Source organism: Tupaia chinensis, unplaced genomic scaffold, assembly GCF_000334495.1.
Source record: "Tupaia chinensis unplaced genomic scaffold, TupChi_1.0 Scaffold144767_1, whole genome shotgun sequence".
Lineage (NCBI taxonomy): Eukaryota > Metazoa > Chordata > Mammalia > Scandentia > Tupaiidae > Tupaia > Tupaia belangeri.
The window spans coordinates 827,123-846,157 of record NW_006204627.1 but is presented as its reverse complement, the minus strand read 5'-3'; the positions used below and the strand labels follow the sequence as shown (position 1 = coordinate 846,157).

The 19,035-nt window shown below is 49.2% G+C and overlaps 2 protein-coding genes across 4 annotated transcripts in view; one reads left to right on the top strand and one right to left on the bottom strand.

Moving 5' to 3' along the window:
- Positions 1-814, top strand: part of USP47 (ubiquitin specific peptidase 47) — a 92,728-nt gene extending 91,914 nt beyond the window's left edge. For 2 of the 3 annotated variants that reach the window (XM_027767842.1, XM_014583800.2), the window contains one exon: positions 239-413. In XM_027767842.1, coding sequence (XP_027623643.1) covers positions 239-413 — 175 coding nt within the window. Of the gene's footprint in view, positions 1-238 lie in introns of all 3 variants that reach the window. The other variant, XM_014583799.1, reaches the window with a different exon arrangement.
- Positions 815-6,825: 6,011 nt separating this feature from the next.
- Positions 6,826-19,035, bottom strand: part of DKK3 (dickkopf Wnt signaling pathway inhibitor 3) — a 44,872-nt gene continuing 32,662 nt past the window's right edge. Inside the window, exons 5-9 of the mRNA XM_006167458.2 lie at positions 11,839-11,931; positions 10,556-10,700; positions 9,508-9,664; positions 7,661-8,576; positions 6,826-7,352 (exon numbers count right to left, since the gene is read on the bottom strand). Coding sequence (XP_006167520.1) covers positions 8,360-8,576; positions 9,508-9,664; positions 10,556-10,700; positions 11,839-11,931 — 612 coding nt within the window. The 3' untranslated portion in view covers positions 6,826-7,352; positions 7,661-8,359. The remainder of the gene's footprint in view (positions 7,353-7,660; positions 8,577-9,507; positions 9,665-10,555; positions 10,701-11,838; positions 11,932-19,035) is intronic.

The window sequence follows — 19,035 nt, the reverse complement described above, 5'->3', positions numbered from 1 at the left end:
AGTGGTCACTAATATTACTACCAGTAACAATGTAGAAATCACTCCGTGCCACTTTTAGAAGTGAGCAATGTGTTAATAGAATAAACAGAAATCTGGGAAATGCTATATGAGATTATATGACTTCACTGGTGACAATCAGATTTCATTGTCTTGTGAGGAGCATCATAGCATTCAAGCATAAATCAGTAAAGGTAGGTGCCTATACTGGTCTAATGTGTAATTAATATTTTGAATATAGGGACAAAACAGAAGAATTAATGGAGTTGACAGATGAGCAAAGAAATGAACTGATGAAAAAAGAAAGCAGTCGACTCCAGAAAACTGGGCATCGTGTAACGTACTCACCTCGTAAAGAGAAAGCACTAAAAATATATCTGGATGGAGCACCAAATAAAGATCTGACTCAAGACTGACTTTGCTAGTGTAGCATTTTCCCTGGGGGATTTTTGGTTTCAACTAGATGGCTCACTACTGCTGTGTAGTGCCATATGGCCGGACATGGTCGGGTAACCCAGTGACACCAGCACTGATTGGACTGCCCTTCACCAATCAGAAGCTCAGTGCCCAATGGGCCACTGTTTTGACTTGGAATCATGTTGTGCACTATAGTAAAATGTACTGTAAAGTGAAAAGGGATGTGCAAAAAATAAAATAAATAAATAAAAAAAAGGCAAAACCTGCTACTAGAAAAGGGGAAGGGGAATGAGTACACTTCTTTTATTGCGGACAAATGTGCACATAGCTGCTAGTAAAACTAGCCTCAAACAGGATGCTCATAGCTTAATAATAAAGCTGTGCAAAGGCCATGAATGAATAAATTTTCTGTTTATTTCACTGATACACACATTACCTCATTGACAATTCAGAAGTAAATGCAACGTGTGTTGACTCTTGGAAAGCAGCAAAAATAGGAGCTAAAGAAATTCTTAGAACCAGCCGTAACCCAGAAAAGAATGGTGAAATTGTGTTTTTAATTTGTTTCAATTTTTGCAGAGTATTAACATTATTCTGGAATATCCAAATGTTTCCCTTAGACCGCTCCCAGCAGGTGGCAGCTCCGATTGCTGCAGTGTTGTAATTATAACTGATTGTACTTAAGTTATGGATGTAGAGAATGTTTCACTCGTTCATTCAGCATGTAAATAAAATTGAACCTGTTGAGTTATCATAATAATTGCAGTTCAACTATTTCCCATGGTTAGTCTTGTCACATATCATCATCATGTACATTTGTGTACATTAAGAAGTATAGCAATCTGTGTAAACGTAATCCTCGGTGAGGTTCCTCCGTGCTGAGTCCCCTAGGATTGTGTTTGCCCTTGTTAATGAGGTTTTTCTGTTCAGCGGCTTCAGTTTTTTTCTTTGTACATTTACTTTTGAAGATGTACTTCAAGTTTGCATCTTCTAGAACGCTTGTAAGTCCCATCTTAATTTTGAGAGTCAACTTGTAGTTCCATGTAGTTTAACTTTGGGGGAGCGTCTTAGCGTCATATTGAATAAACTTGCTAATAAGGTCAGGCTGTGGTACAGATTGATGCAGTCCACATGATTTTATCGCAGAGTCTATTCAAATCAGCAAGTTTTTGCTTTGCTAAATAAAAATATTCAATGAACACAGTTCTATATAAATTTTGAAATACTATCTAATTTATAAAAATCAATAAAAAGGTTTTGGTAAAACTTTTTTCATGCCAGATGCTGTTTACAACAATGAACATGCCAATAAAACATTTGTTCATTCTGTTGTGTTATTTTAGTCATTAAACTTTTGTGGATCAAGAATCTGGGTTAAGAATAGATTTGACATCTTTAAATAGAACATTTTGTAACATGTGTATTGAATAATCATTTCTATGATAAGATATTTACAGTAAAGTTCTCATAAGAGAAAAAGATGTTAATATTTAACTTTGGGGGATCTTGTTAATATTTCAAAGTCAGTTTTTTAGCCTTTTTTTCTTTTTAATAAATATATCATTAGAAAATGGTATTAGCAAATGTTGGCTTTGCAACTCAAGTATAATCATTAAAATTTCCATAATGTTTTAAAAGTCTCTTGGAATCCACAAAGAAAAAAACTCTTTTCTAAGGTGTTTTTCTGGCTAATTTTTATTCCATGTGAACTGTGTAGCATTCTGCTAAATTTGAAGTCATGTTCTGAGTTTGCATTGGGGAACCGGCAGTGTTCTCAGAGGAAAATTTGAACCACTTGTGACCATTTGTCTTTCGGATCCCTTGGCTTTTCCAATGTAAGAGGACAGCTATGTGGTTCTGTTACAGGCCTGCTTACTTGAGAGAGCGGTTAATAGGGATTTCCCCGTGAAGGGCTGACACCCTGTCCACCAGGAGAAGCAGCCTCGTGAACTCAGTGGGCTCCAGGGTTTGTTCAGTGTTTCTGGAAGAGTGAATGGTAAAGTTCTCAATCCTGCTCAGTCTGTGCCTTCTGCTCTGCGTTTCGTTTTATTTTGTGTTTAGCTGCAGCTTCTAATTGCAGGCATATCATAAGTACCAAGAGTAGAGAAAATGTATTTCATTACAGAAAAAAGAAAATCAAAAGCTTTTCAGTGCCTGAGAGTGAAAACACAATGTTGCACTTTAATAATTTCAGTAACGGAGGTGGTGAACTTCTACAGTACATTTGAGAAGATGGGAACAGTAATTTGCCTGAGGGATGCGAGTGTGTGCCAGCCTTCCTTAACTTCAGAGAGTCGAGGGAGCATCTGTATCCAGAGAGGCAGAGGGCTGATCATGTGGGTACAGTGCCCTGAACCCAGGGCAACAGCGCCTGGTCCTCGCTTGTCCCCTGAGACTGAGGCAGCCACATGGCAGAAATGGTGATCCGGTCCCACAGGTCAGGTATAGGGTTCAGAGTTTTTACCAAGCCAGCACATGAGCTGTGGCAACCTCACCCTGTGAGGACCCATACCTGAATTTCCCAGGCAGGTACTTAAGATGGAGGGGTTGGGGCATTCTGGCCATAGAAACAAAAGTGATGGTTTCAGGACCCTGCAGTGTTCAGCTGATCTGTACAGAAAGTGGTTAATTGAAGGTCTACTTCTCAGACTAAAGTGTAAGCAAGGTAAATGTTAAGTAATGGTAGTTAAAAGTTGTGTGAAGGGGACCAGCTTGAGTGTCTAGTGACCTCTTTTGTAATTGAATGAAGGTACTTTAAAATTCTTTTGAAAAGACAGAGGTGAACTTATGGCCCAGCTAGAAAACAAACGAAATAGCTGCTGGTTGCTAGCCCACAGTTAGGAATGGTATTGTACATCTGTAGACCAAGAGACTGCTGTACCACTAGACAGAAGGAGATTGCTATACTGCTAGACTGGATTGCTATACCCCTAGACAGCACATTGCTATATTAGACGGGACTGTTGTATTGCTAGACAGCAGGGATCACTATACTGCTAGACACTAGATTGCTACAAACAAACACTGTCTAGGCTCCAGGAGCACAGAGCATCATAGCACTGTGGTGTTGTTACTAAATCTGAAAGTAACCTGTGAATGTATGGAATACAATAAAGTCTTTTATTCTGGTTCATTTGCTAGTATTTCCTTTTCCATTGGATATTGTAGTTCTCCCTGTGGATTTTGTCCCTTTGTTCAACCTCAAGGGCCTAACCAACTGTTGCACTTTTGACTTGCAAACTAGAGTACACTACATGGAATAGAAGATACTCTGAACTAGCACGTTTTTTGTTTGCTAAGTAAAATTCCATCTAACCAATTTTGTGTACTTTCAGGAAAATAATATTTTGGCTGCTCCTAGTTAGAAAACCTTCTAAGAAGTTCCCAACTCTGAAATTAAATGCAAAATTGTATGTATATCGGATTTTTCTGGCGGGCTAGTAAAAGTTATTAACAGGTTTCCAAAGGAGTTCATAGCCCAAATGAAGCCTGGAGCCATCTAGGTTGAGTTGTGATAACAGAAGATTCTCTTTCGGTGTAGTTGATGTGGGAGAGAGGGCAGCTCTGACCAAGTGGTTGGACACAGTGTTCACCTTCACCACTTGGCTTTCAGAAACAAGAACACTTGACAAGTGCATTGAAATGTGAGTGACCATCTAGAAAAGATGGAGCAATCGATCAGTAGGGGCCAAGTGAGGAGGGCAAGAAAGTGTTAGCAATTCCTGGAATATTATAGTTATCATATAATTTGTCTTACCAAGTTCTACAGTGGCCTCATATATTTGGTTCTATGGATGCTGGTTAGCTCTGCTCAATTCTCGAAGCTCCTATTACTTTCCATTTTTCTCAGCATGTTGCCCAGTGGAATCAAGGAGGATACTATGGTTTGAATGCTGTGCCTCTCCCACAACCCCTCACCAAAGAAGTTATCTCCATTGGTTAGAGCTGAAAGTTCACCGAGCCTAGAATTACTAGTGAACCCTTTTTTTGCTTTAAAGATGGGGACCAAACCACCAAGCCCCCATTTGCTTTGCTTTTCTGTGCTCCCGACCTCACTGTCACCCGCCCCTCCCCATACAGAGGACACACTGTTTTCAGCATCCTTTATTTAAGTAGCCTGTTTAAGGGGTATGAGCTTAGAGAGATAAAGATAGGTGATGGTTTTTCCATTAGCTTTGCCAACTGTGTTCTGTCTCCGCGATTCTGTAACTTTTAAGTCACGGCATTAAGAAGACATTCCGATTCTAAGATTGCCATTGTTTTGTTGAAAGCTCCCCTGCACCTGTGTTAGTGCCCACTGGATGTGTTGCCCCCTGCTGGGCACATGGAAGGGTAAGAGTGTTGTCAGTCTCCTAGCTTGCTCTTCTGCACCAGTCCTGTGATGGTGGAAGAGGTAGAGAGAGAAGACATCCACACTGGGCAGCCTGCTGTGGTGGCAGCAAAGTTAGTGTTTCTTTTTCCTGGTCACTTAACTTGATTGCATCTTGTGCAGCCTAGCAGGAGGTATTTCTCCATGCTGGTCCCCACCCAGTCTTCAACCCTCAATTTCACCCTAACCCAGGACATAGGTGCTGTCCGAATCCATCTTCTTTACCTCTCAGAAACCACCAGGGCCTCAGGCATGGTCCTTCCCTTCCTCTGGCGGGCTGCTCCAGTAAACACAGCACATTCTAGTGCTCCTTCTCTATGATGGTCCTCGGAGCTGTCGGTAGCTCCCATGCAAATTTCTCTTAAAAGTTCCCGTCATAGGTTTCAGCCAAGAAAATAATTCTAATTTCTTCTCCCTCATGGTAAGATAGGGAGGTGAGTAATCTGTTTCCCAAACATTGCAATCTCCCAAAAGGGACTTCATGTCTCTCTAGTCTATCAGGCAGGCCTGCTGGTGCTGATGGGACCACTTCTGCTGAGCGGCACCTCACTCTGCCACTGCTGGCCCTCTGGGTCTAGAAACCCAGCCATGCTGTCGAATAGTAACTGCAAATGATGTGGTTGCATTTCTTGACCATCTGGAGGGGATGCACAGACTACAGAAATACTTAATGCTTTTCTCATCCTGCCTTCTGCCCTGTTTCCTTTCCCCTAACTCTATCAAAAGCCCAAAGAACAGGGCTGGTGGAATCTCAGTACATATGTACTAAGTAATAAGGAGGTAGGAAGGTCCCAACAATTTTGATATTGAATAGAGAACAATTCCATGTTCAATGTTAAAATAATCGTTATGCCCTGAACAAACTACTGGATGCTACTTTTGTTTGACCTCCAGCTGTATCACTTAATCTTTGTGCTTCTATTTCTTCATCTCTTCAGTGATGAAAATACTCATGAAAGTCAATGAAGCTTAAATGAGTTAATAAAGGTTGACTGCCGAATCTCGTGCCTGCCACTAGTTGACCTAAATGCAGAAGGGTCTGCAAAATGGTCCATAGGGAATGCGTATTATGAAAAGACTATGCATTGCATAGGTTTCAAAAATTTTTGAGGCAAAATAAATTTATACCTTAATTCCATTTTTCACAAACTTTCTGAAGTTGTCATGTAGTAGCCTTATTACAACCCTTGAAGACCTTACTGTGGTATAGCCTAGAACTGCATTCTGCATTTACTAAACAAGTCTCCCAAGAAAGGATTTTGTGTTGATATATTCCATTTGTTTTTTTCAGAAGACAATGAAGCGTTTACATATTCACATTCTTTTTGTTTTTGTTTCTTTGTTTTTGTTTTTGCCACAGGGAATGAATGTTCACTGAAGAGAAACAGAGAGAGGGGTAGTGAGAAATCACCCCCCTCCAGGGGCGGGGGGTGGGGGGGAATGGCCATGCTCCAATCCCTGCTCCTCCATCTCCTCTTGGGATTTGCACATGCAGATACATGAACACGGCATGATTTTCAGGCCAACAGGTTTGGGACTCAAACAGTTGCTCACGTGGGAATCAAGCACCTAACCACACCACCTGCTGGCCTGCACTTACATTCTGTTTGAGAAAATTTTATTTTTAAATGCACTATAGGGCATGAGCTCTTGCTGGATATATATATAGAGAGAGAGAGCGAGCGAGCTGCCAGGTCCAGGACTCAAACTGCATTCAGCCAGGTAGGAATCCAGCACCTTAACCACTATGCCACCTGTTGGCCTGCATTGATGTTATGACCAAAATGGTTAACATTTCAAAAATATTTTGATGTTAAAAATAGTTGTCTGGAATATTCACTTCTATGGAATAAATTTGAAAAAAAAAATACAGGTCATTTCTACTTTTTTTTTCTCCCCCCTGGCTGACAGGGTTTTATTTTCAAAGTCAAAAGGAAGAAAGCAGTCCAAGAAGAATAGTTTAAGTGACTTATGCTTGATTTCCAACTGCAACATATGTGTTTATACATAATTTAAGACCCAAAGAAAGCATGCGTATACAATCATGTGCAACTTTAAAATTTAATAACTCTGGATGGATACACAATGGGAACAGTCCATGGCACCTGAAAATATCATTTGTGGAACGGCATACAGAGCCTTCTCAGCTTGAATATTCCAGCCGTATTTCATAGAGCCTTGCTTAGTTTGGTTTTCTCCATGTGGTTGATAATGGTCTTCAGTTGCTGCTAAGTGAGTTTGCAAATTTCATTTCTAATCCTGACCCTACAAAGGCCTAATTACTGTTTCTGTGAGTTAACGTATACACTATGCTCCAGTACACACCTTTGAAGTTACTAATGCCCTGCGGGAGACTGTCAGCACCACCATTGTCCCCACTGCAGTGGGGCTGCCTCGCTCTGGTAAGGACGATGCCCTGGCAGCAGGTGATTCCTCTTAGTGGGAGGTGGGCACTAGTTTGACCTTAATTCCAGGTGTGTCTCAAAAGAAAACATCCTCCTTTTTGTGAGGGGTACTCTTGGTGGCCCAGAGGCTGGTGCGGGGAGTGGGGAGAACGCTGGGCTTTCACCTGTGTGAAACCTGCAGTGGCCTTCCACAGCTCTGTGACTTGGGCAAGTAGCCCACAGTCTCTGAGCCTCTGAGGTCCCTGACGGACGAGGAGACCACCACCTCCCTCCCCAGGTCATGCTGAGTGAGTCAATCCTGGATAGGAAACTGTCCCTGACACAGAGGTAGGAGCTGAGTAAAACGGCTGAGTGGGAGAGTGCAAGAATGCAGCAGGAGCAGGAGCAGAGCATTTCAGCTGCCACAGCTGGAGGCACAGCTTGCCTAGGTCCAGGGAAAGGACTGCATGAGAATGGAACGCTGGGCTTTCACCTGTGTGAAACCTGCAGTGGCCTTCCACAGCTCTGTGACTTGGGCAAGTAGCCCACAGTCTCTGAGCCTCTGAGGTCCCTGACGGACGAGGAGACCACCACCTCCCTCCCCAGGTCATGCTGAGTCAATCCTGGATAGGAAACTGTCCCTGACACAGAGGTAGGAGCTGAGTAAAACGGCTGAGTGGGAGAGTGCAAGAATGCAGCAGGAGCAGGAGCAGAGCATTTCAGCTGCCACAGCTGGAGGCACAGCTTGCCTAGGTCCAGGGAAAGGACTGCATGAGAATGAATCTGCTGCATTTTCACAGGATTGATATTTGCAAAGCAACCACAGACCCCAGAAACCGTCGGGGGAGATTCCACACCCATTTCCACTCTCTTCCCTCAATCAATTCTCAAAGCCTTGTAGACCCAAACGCACAGTCTGCTGATCCATAGAGGCAAACGGGGCCCAGGATGTGAGCCAAGGGGAGCTGCCAGTCCCGCCCTGTCCCTGCCCTGCTCACCTTCCTCCAGCATCACAGCTGTGCTGGGGACGGCAGTCTGGGTGGCCGGACAAGCACACACTTGTGTCAAGCCAGAGGGAGCATTTACTCAGAAGAGGACATGGGGAAAGCCTGGCCAGCCCACACCTGGAGGACACACCCGGGAAATAAATTAGCTATCTCTATTGCATGGCTACCTGCAGGGCAGGGCATGTCTAAATCTCCTCTCCTCCCAGCAGCTCGGAGGGGGCCGGCTCCCCAAACCCCATCTCTTCCGTCAGGCTCCGCTCCAGGTTCTCTAGCTCCTGGCGCACCTCCTCCATGAAGCTGTCACCTTCGGACTCTCCGGGGGCTTCTGCAGGCAACAGGCTCTCCCCATCTTGGTTGTGGCTCCCAATAAAGGCCGGCTTGCACACGTACACCAGGCTGTGACTGGGGAGAGACCCGGCTATGGCTCAGTGAGGGCTCGGTCTTCCTGGGGACAGGGCCTGGCTCTACGGGGCTGGGCTGGGGGAACCTGGGCGGGAGGCCCAGCCTGAGCAACGGTTGCTTTGGGAGTCTCTGTGGGACTTCTGGTCTCACCTTCATACCACCTCCACCAGTGCCTGTCCTGGCAATACCTTACCTTAAAAGGCAATGCAAAGGAGGCCATTGGGGAACAACAGAAACATATTGGGGGTCAGCTCCCACCTGCAGCCTCAGATCTGTCTTCCTATGACTAACTCCTGGGCTAAGCATGACAGGCCCTGGGGACTCTGGGGTCAAGTCTGCAGCAACACAGAGTCCCTCTCAGCCCCTGCCCTCTGGGGCCTCCACACAGGGAGCTCTGGGCCTCTGTGAGATGAGGTGGGGAGTCTGTCTGCCCAGCCCCCCTGGGTTCTGGAGAGACAGGTGAGCTGCTGCCGAAGGGACAGGAGAGTGCACACTGAGATTGGCCATGTGAGAGTCCTGATGCTTCGCAGGCTCTCAGCAGCCTCTGAGACCAGGGGCAGCATCTCCACCTGGAAGCCCACCCCACTCTCCTCCCTCTCTGTACTGCCTTCTCTGCTGTCCTTCACTGATGGCCCTGGGCTCTCTCAGCCCTTGTTTTCTATTTCCATGCCCTTTCCCTCGGCCACTCCCTCATGAAGCTTCACCCACTAGCTAGATGAGCCCAAATTGATACCTCCTGGCCAGACCACTGCCCGAGCCCACACCTGTGGACCTGACTGTGGACCCTCCGACCCAAGGACTGCTCGAATTCAAGCTATCTACACTGACGCTACATCTCCCCCAGGCAAAACTACTCCCCTCCTTGAGACCCCTCTGAGTGGCGCCTCAACCCCCCTCGGCCTCTTGACAGGCCAGGCCCAGGTGGGCTCACCTGTGGGGCTGGCAGAGGAGGCCACTGGAACATGGGCATCGGTCCAGCGCTCCCTCGGGCTCCAGCTCCCAGGTGATGAGGTCCAGAAGCCGGCTGGCAGGGTCGTGGCAGAGCTCACCCTCCACGGGCAGGGGTGTGCACACAGGGAACAGCAGGCCTGGAACAGGAGTCACCCCAGCACCAAGCAGGAAGCCACTCAGCAATGGAGCAGAGAAATGGGGGCACCTCCCCTCCCACCCCCACCTCAACGCGTAAGGCAGGATTGATGGAGTGGAAAGCTCAGGAGGGAATGATCTGGAAGGCTGGGGAAGTTAAGGAGGGCTTCCTGAAAGAGGTGGGCTGGGGGTTATGGGCCAAAATGTCTGGAAAAATTTTGAGTGTAACAGGCATTCAAGCCCGAGCCATAGCACTAACAGAGGCCTGGGGTGGTTCTGTGGGAAAAGTCGGGGCCAGTGGAATTCTTGAGTGCTGGAGAGAAAAGGGGGGCTGAGGATCGGACAGAGGAGTCCGACTGCGGTAGAGACGATGGGAACTACAACCGGTCCCACAGAAGCAACACCCCAGAAAGGTGCCCTGGGAAAGCCACTGAGGCAGCAGGGACAGGGTCTGGTGGGGCTGGCAGGCAGAGCTGTGGAGGCTGCTGAGAAGGTTCAGGGGAGCCTGAGCAGCCCCCCTGGGGGAGAGGGAGGCCGGAAGGTGGGAGGAGAGGAGCGAGTCACCGGAAAAACCCAGGCAGGTGCCACCTTCATGAGCGGGGTGGGGGAGGGGAGCTGTGCAGAGCCTGCCAATCTGGGGGTTCCTCCTGCCCTGCCTGGGCTCACACAGCCCTTTTCTGGGCATCAACAGGGAAAAGACATAAATAATATTTTTAAAGGAGATGATTTTCCTAGCTGAGGCAGAGGTTGTGGGGCAGGGGACACATGGAGTATCTGGGAGCCTGTCCAGGGGGCAGGAACCCAAAAAAGGTATGGTTGACCTGAATGGGCCCCAGCAGGCTGTCTGGTGGGGGGTCCCTGCATAAGACAGGGCTTCCCCTGCACCCACCCACCTCTCTGGAAGGCACAGCACAGGCCGGGCTGGCAGTCCCTCTGGTTGTCGCAGATGGTCCCGTTGCCACCCCTGGTGACCATTTTGGTGCAGCGACCCCAGACGCAGAGCTGGTCCCCACAACATTCGCTGTCCCGGGTGCAGAGCTGCAGACGTGAGAAACAAGAGCCACCACTTATGGATCTGGAGACCTGGCATGGAGGGGCCCTAGCAGGGCTGGCCCGCATTCCCCCACGCAGAGAGGAGACAAGGCTCTAGGTCACTGAGGTTTTAGTGGAAGTTGAGGGTGTGGAGCTGGGCGTGTGGCTGGTGACAAGGCACCTGGGCGGAATCAGGGACCAGAGTCTTGAGACTTTGCAAAGGATGGGAGGGTGTCTTGGTGGGCCCCGTAGCCTTGTGCCTTTCCCCAGGTCAGAAAGAGGTGGCTCAGGGCTGAAGATGCAGGCATCGGTGGGATCCTGACAGGTGGATTAAACTAACATGCAAGCGGAAGGCCCACGATGGGAATGCACCTGCGTGCTGGGGTCCTGCAGCCGTGTGGGGAATGGGGGTGAGGAGCAGCCTGGGGACCCCGCACTGCTCAGTCAGCAGGGGGCTGGGAGGTAGGGCAGCAGGTGCCTTGCCAAGGAGGGGCCAGGAGGGTAGGAAGAACCCCTTTATGTTCCAAACTGATTATCGTGCTGTGCTACTATCTTAATAAGGAACGACATGAGAAAGTCTGTGAACTTGTGTGGCTTCATCCGAACTGCCTGCAGATGCAGAGACTCGGCCTTGGCAGGAGGGTAGGAAGAACCCCTTTATGTTCCAAACTGATTATCGTGCTGTGCTACTATCTTAATAAGGAATGACATGAACTGCCTGCAGATGCAGAGACTTGGCCTTGGCTTCCTGCTTCTCAGTGACACCCCACTGGGAACCACTGTGGCCTCTTCCTGAACCCTCCCCTACTGTCTCATATTGGGAGACAGATCTGGGGGGCCGGAGGGGAAACAGCTACTAGCCCAGAAGAAGGAGAGAAGCTGCCCTTTCCCTAGCTGGGGCATCGCTATTGGCATGGGATGGGTGGTCCCCAGGGGAAGGGACGGGGCAAGGCCTCCTCCTTTCCCTTCCCTCCTCCTCGGTCATGGGACGTCGATGTAACCGGATGGGGCAGGTCTGCAGATGGCTTCCTGGATTTCAGACTGGGACTTTGTGCTCACTCTGGGAGTCCTCCTGACTGCTCCCCATGACCGAGGAGCCCTTCCAGGAAGGCCAGCTGAGAGCCCCTGGGCCCAGCCCACTCACCGCCTGCTGGTCTCGGCACGGCTGGCAGGTGTACTGGAAGCTGGCAAACTGGCAGTAGCTGCTGGCCCCGCAGTCCTCATCAATGATGCACTCCTGGGGGGGATGAGGGGGAGTCAGTGAAGGGCAGAGCAGAGGCCCCACAGTGCCTGGAAGGGCAGAGCTTGTCCCTGTTTTATCCCCCAGTTGGCCCCTACAGTTCGGGATGGTCGGGGAGGGTCTCCAGAGATGTCACTGCTGAGCCCACTGGGGCAGGGCTCCACGGCACCCACACCCCCTGCAGGCTTGGCCCTCACCCACAGAGCACACTGCTCCTGCCCTCACACGCTCCCCCAGAGCCTGGAGGATGGCACCTCCACTTCACAAAACTGCTGTCTGTACAGTTCTCCTGCACCCACAAGCAGGGTGGGGAGCAGTGAGACTCAGGCTGGTCTTCCACGTGGAGCAGCTGGATTTAATAAAGAGCATTAATGAATTCCAGGCCGGCTCGACTGTATGGGAAGGGCTGTCCACGGCCCTGCCGACTGTGAAGACAAGCAGGTCTCTGGAGGCTGTATCCCAGGCTGCCCCACAGGGAGCCCACCTAAGGTCCTGGGCTAGGGTCCAGGTCAGAGGCAAGGCAGCTGCTGGCTTTGAAATGTGACAAGAACAACAGGAGCCCAGCTCTCCCCAGCCCAGGTGCCTTCTCCCTGAGGCTGCCAGCTGGAAAGTGAGAAGAGGCAGGGAGGGAATCTGTCCTCTCGGAGGCCCAGGCTGCAGAGGGAGGCAGTGGAGAGGCCATGAGGCCCTGCATGGCCACTGGACACTGAGCAGGACGGCTCAGGAGGGGGGCTGCATTGGCTTCAGGACCTGCTGTCAGGCTCAGGCAGAGGAACTGGCAACTTCGAAGCAGAAGGGGAGGGCAGGAAAGGAGAGCAGATGATGGTAGCAGCACTGGGCAGACCCCTTCGTGACTCCCATGCTGTGCCCCAACCCTAACCCTCCGTGACAGCCCCCCAGAAAGCAGCAGCTAGGGGTTCCTTTTCTATGTTGCCACTCAGGAAATGGAGGCTCAGAGAGGCCCAGGGCTTCCCCCAAGACAACACAGCTTCTGTCAGGTAGAGGGACTGTTTGTACCACCAGACCTTCAGCTGAAGGGGTTCAGGGGCAACAGAAGCAGCAGCCCCTGACAGATAAAACTTTCCTGATGTCTGGAAAACTTCTAGAAGGGTCTTGAGGGAAGGAAGAACCTTTCTCCCCTCTCTGACTCAGAGCCTACTCTATCCTGAAAGCAGGTGTGGAGCCTGCCTGGAAATGCCGGGGTGGGCAGGCTTGGGCCTCGGCCAGGTGCTCCCCGTCTCTGCTCTGTGACTAGCAGGATGGATAGGAAACAGGCTCCCAGGGATCTGGGGCCAGAACATGTGTGTAGGCTGGGGATTACAGAGGGGCCTGGCCAGGTGGCCTAGGAAATGGAAGTCTGCCATTGGAAGGTAGCAGGTGCCCCAGTCAGGTCTGGGTGTCCCCTGGACAATACTCAGGGCTCAGGAGGACAGGGCTGCTGCAGGCACCCTGTATCCCCAGCCTGACACACCTCACACTGGGTGTGCCGCCCAGCCAGGGAGACCATAGTGCCACCAGCACTGACATCCCACAACCGCCCCCCTCCCAAGGATGATGGGAGACCCACCACACCCCAGGCTCTCACCGCCCCCCTCCCAAGGATGATGGGAGACCCGTGTGCAGACATGCATGCTTCTCCACACACGAGTCACCACCACACCCCAGGCTCTGTGCTTGCTCTGGGCTGCAGAAGAGAAAAGCCTGGTTCCTAGGATAACTGAAAATCGGCTTACCTCTTTTTAAAAAAAAATATGCATTTCATTTTATTTATTATTATTTTCCAGTTTGCTGCAGGATATGCATGCTCACCAGAGAGAGACAGAGAGAGGAAGTGAGAAAGCAAGCCACCAGGTCCAGGACTCGAACCTGTCAGCCATGTGGCAGTCCAGCATCTTAACCCCCCCACCAACTGCTGGCCCCTCTGCTTAATCCTTCACTGTCATTCCTCAAAAAATGAGTGCCTCACACCCTAAAAAGGGACCTAAAATTGCCTTTTTTTTTTTCTAAATTACCTGAGGAGAGAAAGTACCCTCCAGTGCCCAGTGGGGCATGGTCATATTGCAATCCCTTCTTCCCACTTCTCCATCCCGTTGGGATTTTGGACACACACATACATGTACCTAGTATGTTTTCGAAGCCACCAGATCAGCCATGTGGGAATCGACTTTCTTAACAAGAGGCTAGAGGGCCAACCCAGATCTGAAATGACTGCATGGCTCCTGGAGTCCCACCTCTTGCAGTCCTGCAGCTGCCACCAGCCCCTCTAGTGCTCTGCTCACTGCTTTGATCAACGCTCAAGGCCCTGAGCTCAGCGACCGAGGCTCTCCCTTTCCAATGCAAGGGTAGGCACTTCTGTCCCCCTGACTTTCTCAGCAACACTATAATGTCAAGGAGGACACCATCATTGTTTTTGTCTGTTTTTATAATTTGCTATAGGGCACATGTGCTTGCCAGAGAGACACAGATGGGGGAAACAGGAAAAATGCGAAGCACCCCCCCAGGAGGGTGGTCACACCACAATTCCTTTTCCTTTCTCCTCCTGTAAGGTGTGCACATACATGGGCCTGGTGTGTTTTTCAAGCCACTGGGTCAGGGACTTGAACCATGCAGTCCACCATGTGTGATACAGCCCCTTACCCACCACCCCAAGGGCTGGCTACTGCCATCACTGTTTTTACATGTGAGAAAACTGAGGCTCTGAGAGCTGTGGCCTGGCTACCCAGGTGAGGAGGCCAAGCTGGGGACTGGATATTCTGTTTGTTGGCCCCAGAGCCAGAAGGGCAAGAGATGTCCACAAGGCCATGAGTACAGCACAGAAGCTCCTCGTCTCAGCCATCGGGCCTCCCTATGCAACACACTCAGTGCTGGCAGTTCTGGAAGTTTCCTGACATTTCCTCCAGAGCCGAACAGCCAGCACGTGGAAGGGACGACATTCAGGAGCAGGGCAGGCCCGTCAGACACTGAATCCCTTCTCTAAGATCAGCTGTGTTTTGACGCACTGGGGACACAAAGGTGAATATGAGAAGGTCCCTGCTCTTAAGGAATTCATAATTCAATTGGAAAAAAAGGAGGGAAAAAGGTAACCCAACAGAAAAAGAAAAAGGGATATGAGCAGATGAAACATTTAAATTTTTTGCCTCTTCACATAGAAATAAATATTCAACCACATTAATCATCATGAAAATGTAACTTTAAAAAGCTGAGTATAGGGGCCAGCAGGTGGTGTGGTGGTTAAGGGCACTGGATTCTCACATGACTGATCATGGTTTGAGTCCCGTACCTGACAGTATGCTTTCTCGCTTTTCTTCTCTCTGTCTCTCTCTCTTTCTCTCTCTGGTCAAATTAAAATAGATGAATATATAAAGTTAAATAAAAGGCAATGCTTAAAAAAAATAGAGTACCATTTTTTCACTTAAACTGAAAAAAATGGAAAAGGTTGTTCATTTCCCAGGTAGGAGAATAAGGCTCCCCAACCCCCTAAATATCCATCTTCCTCCCTGGAACCTGTGGATGGTTTATGTTACGTGGAGGAGGAAATTAAGGCTGCAGATGGAATTAAGGTCGCTAACCAGCTGATCTGAAGATAGGGAGGTTATCCTTGGTTATCCAGATCTTCATTGTAATCATAAGGACCTTTAAAAATGGAAGGGGGAGGGCTGGCTTCATGGCCCAGTGGTTAAAGAGAGCCAGATTCCACATGGCCAATCACAGTTGGAATTCTGGCCCTAGCAGCTGGAAAATCTTGCTGACAATAAGCCTGAAAATACTCCCATGCCTATTGGGAATATTTTCTCTCTATCCCTCTCTCTCTCTCTGGCAATTTCATGAACTCTCTGGCAATTAAAAAAAATTTTTTTAAAAGGAAAAAGGACATAGAAGAAGAGTGTTAGAGTGATGCTACAGACAAAAGGCTTGGAGGCTGGTCAGGAGCCATGGGCTAAGGTACAAACTCTCCCCAGAGCCTCCAGAAATGTGGTTTCAGCCCAGAGAGACTCGTGCTGGACTTCAGACCTACAGACCTGCGAGGAGATGAATCCGTGTTGTTTCAGTCCACTGAATTCATGGTAATTGGTTACAACAGTAATAGGAAACTAATATTCAAAATCGACTGGAGGAAACAGGCATTGCCAGATGCTTCGGGGCAGTAAAAACTGGACTAGATGTTTTTTCCAGGCAATTCATTGGCATCCATCCAAAAGTTAAATGCCTATATCTTCTGACCTGGTGATTTCTCTTCCCAGTGACTCTTCTCCGAAATGCTTGTTCACATGTGCCAATACCTGAGTACCAGAATTCTTAAGGCAACATTGCTAAATGACTCATAATCCAGAAATAGCAAAACTGTCCACTAAGAGGGGAGCTCCTTAAGTTGTGACACGGTCGTTTCCAGGAGAAATCCCTTCTCGCAGACATTGAAGAGAATGAAGTGTTCTTCCTGTACGCGATTTCTAGAACACGGCAGTAAATGAAATGAGCGAGTGCTGGAATGTGTAACTTCACCCTGTGAAGAGGATAACGCTGGGCGTCTCCCTGCCCAGCTCCAGGCCCAGCCCGCGGGGGGGACACAGCAGACACGTGATGAATGCATACACCATTTACATGTTTCTGTGGCAAACTGGCTGGTAAAATGCTGAGCATTAGCAATGGTTCTGGAAACCAAAATGAAAAACACACATATTCCATGAACTTGGCTTCTCGTTTCCCAGAAGTCCTTGTGGATTTGGAATTTTCACTACACACTTCCTCTTGCAGATCTTTAATGAAAAAAGATGAGCTAAGAGAACCAGCAGTTAGCGTAATGGCTATGTTGCTGGACTCCCATGTAGTCGAACGCGGTTTGCATCCTGGACCTGGTGGTTAAAACTCATGCTGGGCGCGTGTGTGTGCGTGCCCAAGATCCCGAGAGGAGAATGGAGGAGAAGGGATTGCGGCATGACCATCCCCCCTGGGGGGTGATTTCTCGCTTTCTGTCTCTATGTCTCTCTGTCTGTTTGGCAAGCGCACGCGCCCTATAGCGAAAATCTCTCCAAAAAAAAAATATGAGCTAAGACCCTTTCAGCACCAGTCCCCACGAGACCCTGCTGTCTTTAGCTCTCCTTGAGAAAAGTGCATGGTCACCCTTAGGCTGTGTACCCCTATGAGTGACAGAGCATTTTCTATGTAGCCACTGGCTAACGATTTTTTCTAAGTATAGGGAAAAAATCTTGCCAGAGACCTTCGAAAAATCTAAATATACTAAAGCTGCTTCCTTCACTGACATTTTTTTTTCTTTTTAGTTTTTGTTAAACGGTATGTGTGCTCTCCACATAGAGACACAGAGAGAAAAGGAAAATGCGAAATCACCCCCAAGAGGGATGGCCACACTGCAATCCCTTCTCCTCCATTCTCCCCTCAGAATTTTGGGCATGCACACCCCTGGCATGATTCTCAAGCCACTGGGTCCAGAACTCGAACCATGAAGCTGGCTATGTGGGATCTAGCGCCTTCACCTCCATGCCACCTGCTGGCTTGTTTGTGATACTTCCAAGAGCTCTGGAGGGTTAGCTCTGAATGACAACCCCTCCAGAGAGCTCGTGCTTTGTTATAACAGAACCCACCAGCTTGACGAGGGCAGATGTTCTACCGTCACTCCCAGCAGACCCTAAAAGTACTTTTTAATGAACTGTGATCATGCTAGAAACTTTGGGACTCCCTTACACATACACTGAACCCTGGTTTTGCCATTTAAGAGCTGTGTGGCTGTGGCCTCTGATTCAATCTCAGTAAGGTTCATAGCAAGAGCTGTTTCTCAAGGCTGTAAGGTCCAGACGGTGCTCTAGAAATGGTGGCCATAGCAACAGCCAGCTATGCACCTGCTCCTCCACCTTCCCAGGCCTGACTCCCCACACACAGCCCTGCCATGTCAGCAGGAGGGCAGGTCTAAGCAACAGGGGCCTCATGTTTCCACCAAAAGCTCTTCCTCTTGGTCCTGTCAACACCTGGGGACTGGGCACGTCATCCTGATTTATCTATGTCCAGAGGGGGTCAGTGGTGGGCAGTGCCTGTCCGTCTTCAGGTGGAAAGTCTTGGCAGCGTAACCTCCTGTCGCTGAAGACCAGGCCTTCCCTACAGCCAGGTTGCTCACACTAAGCTGTCCTGTGGACCCTGGGCAGTGGGGTCCTTTCCTGGTGGCAAAGACCAAGGAAGAGATCAACCCTCCAACTCTAGCAGAACTGAAGGTGGATAGAGAAGGGACCAGCAGTTAGCATAATGGCTATGTTGCTGGACTCCCATGTAGCCGACTGCAGTTTGAGTCCCAGACCTGGTGGCTTAAACTCACGCCAGGCACGTGTGCGTGCCTGCCCAGGATCCTGGGAGGAGAATGGAGAAGGGATTGCGGCATGGCCATCCTCGAGGGAGGGCGATTTCTCGCTTTCTGTCTCTCTGCCTCTGTCTTTCTGGTGAGCGTATGTGCCCTATAGCAAAAACCTCTCCAAAAAAGAGAAAAAAGAGAAGGTGGATGGGGAAGACTGCAATTGGGGCTCTAAGCACAGCCATGCCCAGAGCTGAAAAATTCAGATTTTTTTTTCTTTTCAGTCATTCCAGTTTCTCTAGCCTGTGCCCAGGGTTGTGTCTATATTAAGGCTATTGCTTTAAAAGAACCCGAGCTGGGCCCAGGATGCTGAAGAAGTGAGATCTGAAGCGACAGACTGGAGGGTGGTGAGGCCCTGCTGTCCCCAGCTAAAGGCCAGAGGGTCTCAGGGTCCTGTCTGACGAAACAGCAAGTGCCTCCCAGGGCCGCAGACTTCTACCTCAGGCCCTACAACTGAAGAGGGACTTCATTCTGCGCTCAGGCTAAATGGAAGATGCATGCCTAGGGCAGAATGTAGGGCCCCAGCTGGTGAACACCCCGGCATGAAGGGTGAGATGCCAGGCGGAGCATGCCCCCATAGGCTGTGACAGCGACCCTAGACACCCTGACAGAGCCCTGAATGGCAGGGCCACCAGTGCCCACCATGCCGCCCAGATTCTCTCTAACCCTTTCAACATGGTTCCTATCATCTGCACTTCATTGACATGATGAAGGATCTGCCAGTCACCCAGCTGCTCTGAGGTGAGCAG